This window comes from Henckelia pumila, chromosome 4, assembly GCF_033568475.1.
Source record: "Henckelia pumila isolate YLH828 chromosome 4, ASM3356847v2, whole genome shotgun sequence".
In the NCBI taxonomy this organism is placed as follows: domain Eukaryota; kingdom Viridiplantae; phylum Streptophyta; class Magnoliopsida; order Lamiales; family Gesneriaceae; genus Henckelia; species Henckelia pumila.
Window position 1 is genome coordinate 24,778,741 of NC_133123.1, and position 2,936 is coordinate 24,781,676.

At 31.4% G+C, this 2,936-nt stretch overlaps 1 protein-coding gene across 1 annotated transcript; it reads right to left on the reverse strand.

The window, feature by feature from the left end:
- Window positions 1-201: 201 nt before the first annotated feature.
- LOC140866578 (chalcone isomerase-like protein 2) lies at window positions 202-1,719 on the reverse strand. The gene is made up of 5 exons (XM_073271606.1): window positions 1,653-1,719; window positions 1,423-1,512; window positions 1,056-1,211; window positions 632-861; window positions 202-495 (listed from the first exon to the last, which is right to left on the reverse strand). Coding segments are annotated over exons 1-5 (639 nt in total). The 5' UTR covers window positions 1,654-1,719; the 3' UTR covers window positions 202-333.
- Window positions 1,720-2,936: the final 1,217 nt, after the last annotated feature.

A 2,936-nucleotide genomic window follows, 5' to 3' on the forward strand; every position in this document is an offset into this window, starting at 1 on the left:
TTTAAAACCAATCATTCAAACGATAAAATCTTGGTTAGGTTTGGGTTGGTTTCGCCATTATTAATTCATACGTGTACGTATGTTTTCTTGTTATGGAACAGAACTAATAAATTTGATATGGTTCGTTTTTTTTTTTTAATCAATAATTGAACCAAACCGAAACTTCAAAATCTCGAATAACTATTAATAAAAACAAATATCTTGAAGATTTGAATAAAAGAGCATCAACAAACTCCTTCAAAAGCAAACTTCATGATCTCAAGTTCACACAAGAACCAAATGAAATATTGTGCACATAATATTATATAATTTGAATATAACACGTATATCCCCTTATTTTGCTAACTCTTGGGAAAGGGTGGTAGCCAATGAGGCGATTGTGGCTGGGGAGAGTCCCCTACTCCCTCCCAAGTACCATTTTAGTATCATCTCCACCACATTTGCATTCTTCACCTCCACTTTCGAATCTTCTTTCCCCTCCGTCGAAAACCCCATCTGTTCAAATTTATAAAAGAACCCGAAATCATCCCCACGACGAATTTTAGGTATATCAAAACGTTGAAGAGCCACGATATAGTGGATCCTCGATTAAAAATAAAATAAAAACCCGAAAAGGGAAAATATATGTTACCTCAAGAGTTGGGGGAGTGGCCGGTGAGAAATAAAATGTCAAGATTGAATCTTTCTTGAAATATTTGGATTGGAAAAAAGCCACAACTTCCTCCAATGCCTCCTCTTCCTCTTCCTCATATTTATCCACGGCAGCCAAACGATCCCTTACCGCACTCTCTAGCTGGACTCCATATTGTGACCCTTTTATCTCCTTTATCACCACCACTCTAATAAATTTTTCAACCGGGGCTGAAAAAAATATATATAATAAATTCGAATTCAATTTTGGTTAATATCCATTTATTTTTTTTAAAAAAAAAATTATCTGACAAATGCTCCATTAATTTATAATTTAGTAGATGTATAAAAGTTTCATTTATAAATAAATTATTCTTAAAATAACATGTTTTTATATATATATATATATATATATATTATATTACCTGAAATTATAGCCTCAAAAAAGGCATCATCTTTAGCAATTTCATCACCTGATTTCCCCTTCCATTCTTGTAAACTTGCCACAATTTGAGGATCCAAGTAAACTCCAATGGCTGTAAACTTAATCTGGAGGAAGTGTATCTCAATATCCGTAATTCCTGATAGCACACGTTTTCAGATATTCAATAAATTAATTAATCGGGACTACTTTATATTAAAACACGACTGCCCCTTTTCACAAAACAACATTACAATTCATCTGGGCTTGCAGGATCATATAATAAATTTTGCTATAATTGAATTAGAAAAAAAAATTGCTAATTTATATATTCACAAATCTCATATATATAGATATTGTTATGAACTTACCATATCCTAGCAAGGGCAATGGTTTGGTGAAATTAATTTGTGGAGGAAAAGGCACTTCGTCCACCATCACATGCTCAACTTCACTACCCACTGCATGCACAAAATTTACATCAAAACTATTACTAAATAAATTTCACATGTTATAGACATATACATGCATATGTGTATATATTTTGTTTCTGAATACATGCATGCTAAAATCTTGAAACAAAGAATGTAAAAGAGCTTACTTTGTGATGTGGATCAAGAAATTTCTCAGAAATCAACAGCAAAATAAGAGAAATGAAAATGAAAATTGTAGATAAATATATATATATATATATATATATATATATATAAAGTCGTAGAGGTCGTTAATATAATTAAATGCTTGAAGCTACTTTTCATACTTGCCATTAAGCGTTCGATGAGGTATAGTTAGGTAGACCGGACGAGCGAGTAGGGTGACAGAGTGACTTCTTTTTTTATTTTTCTTTTTTCTTTTGTCTTTTCCACTTAAAATATGACAAGGGATCGAAACTGGATGAATTCGAGTTCATTGGTTTACTGAAAAGTTTTACTATATTTTTGACTAATAATTCGGTCCATTTATATGGCCTCACTCAATTCATTAATTAGTATTTTTTTTCCAACGGTAATATTTTTTAACCCAAAATATTGATAATTTTTTGGAAAATGATGATATATCATGGATCGAATGTCAGAATCGATTGGTGTCTGGTGAGATAGTTCGAGAAATTGTCAATCTATCTAGGCAACCACAACTCTCGTCTCCAATGAAAAATGAAAAATGAAAAATTAGTACATGGACTGATAACAAGACAACGAAATAAAAACGTACCAGGATAAAAATATAAATTTTCCCAAGAGTGTCCTATAGGATTTTTTTTAATTGTTTTTTTTTAAAAAAATATATAATAATTGGGGTGGGAGAGTTTCTAACCGAGACATTCTCCATGACTTATAACGTACCATTGAATAAAATGACTTGAAAAAATGGGGCACACCGAACGAAGTTTGGTGGGGATTAATAGTATGGGAAACTTACACGAAGCAACTACGCGGCCGTTTGGTGGCATGAGCACCAACGCTTCTTTCACCTACCCAAAATATATAGCACAATTAATTTATATTTTAGCAATAGAATTTTAATTAGTAACTATAATAATAAATATTAGTATTTTTTTGTCTTGGTTTTTTTAAACAAATTAATAATAACAATAATAATAAATTCGTAAATGTGTCGATAATTTAAGGGCAAATTATTTAAAATCCCAAACCCAAATTTTTTTTTTCTTAACTCCCTACACTCAAATTTCTTTGTTTCAATTTCCTAGTGGTCCCCAATTTTGTTTTAAAAAGTGTTTAGTATTTAATCTTTAGTACGTGACATTGTTTTACCTATCGAACCTGTTCAGGTAAAGCAGAACTATCGCAAAAAATGGTGTATTTGCTAGCAACAACATAATGGAGGCAGTCAATCAATATAGATTGATCCGATTACGCAAGGTTTC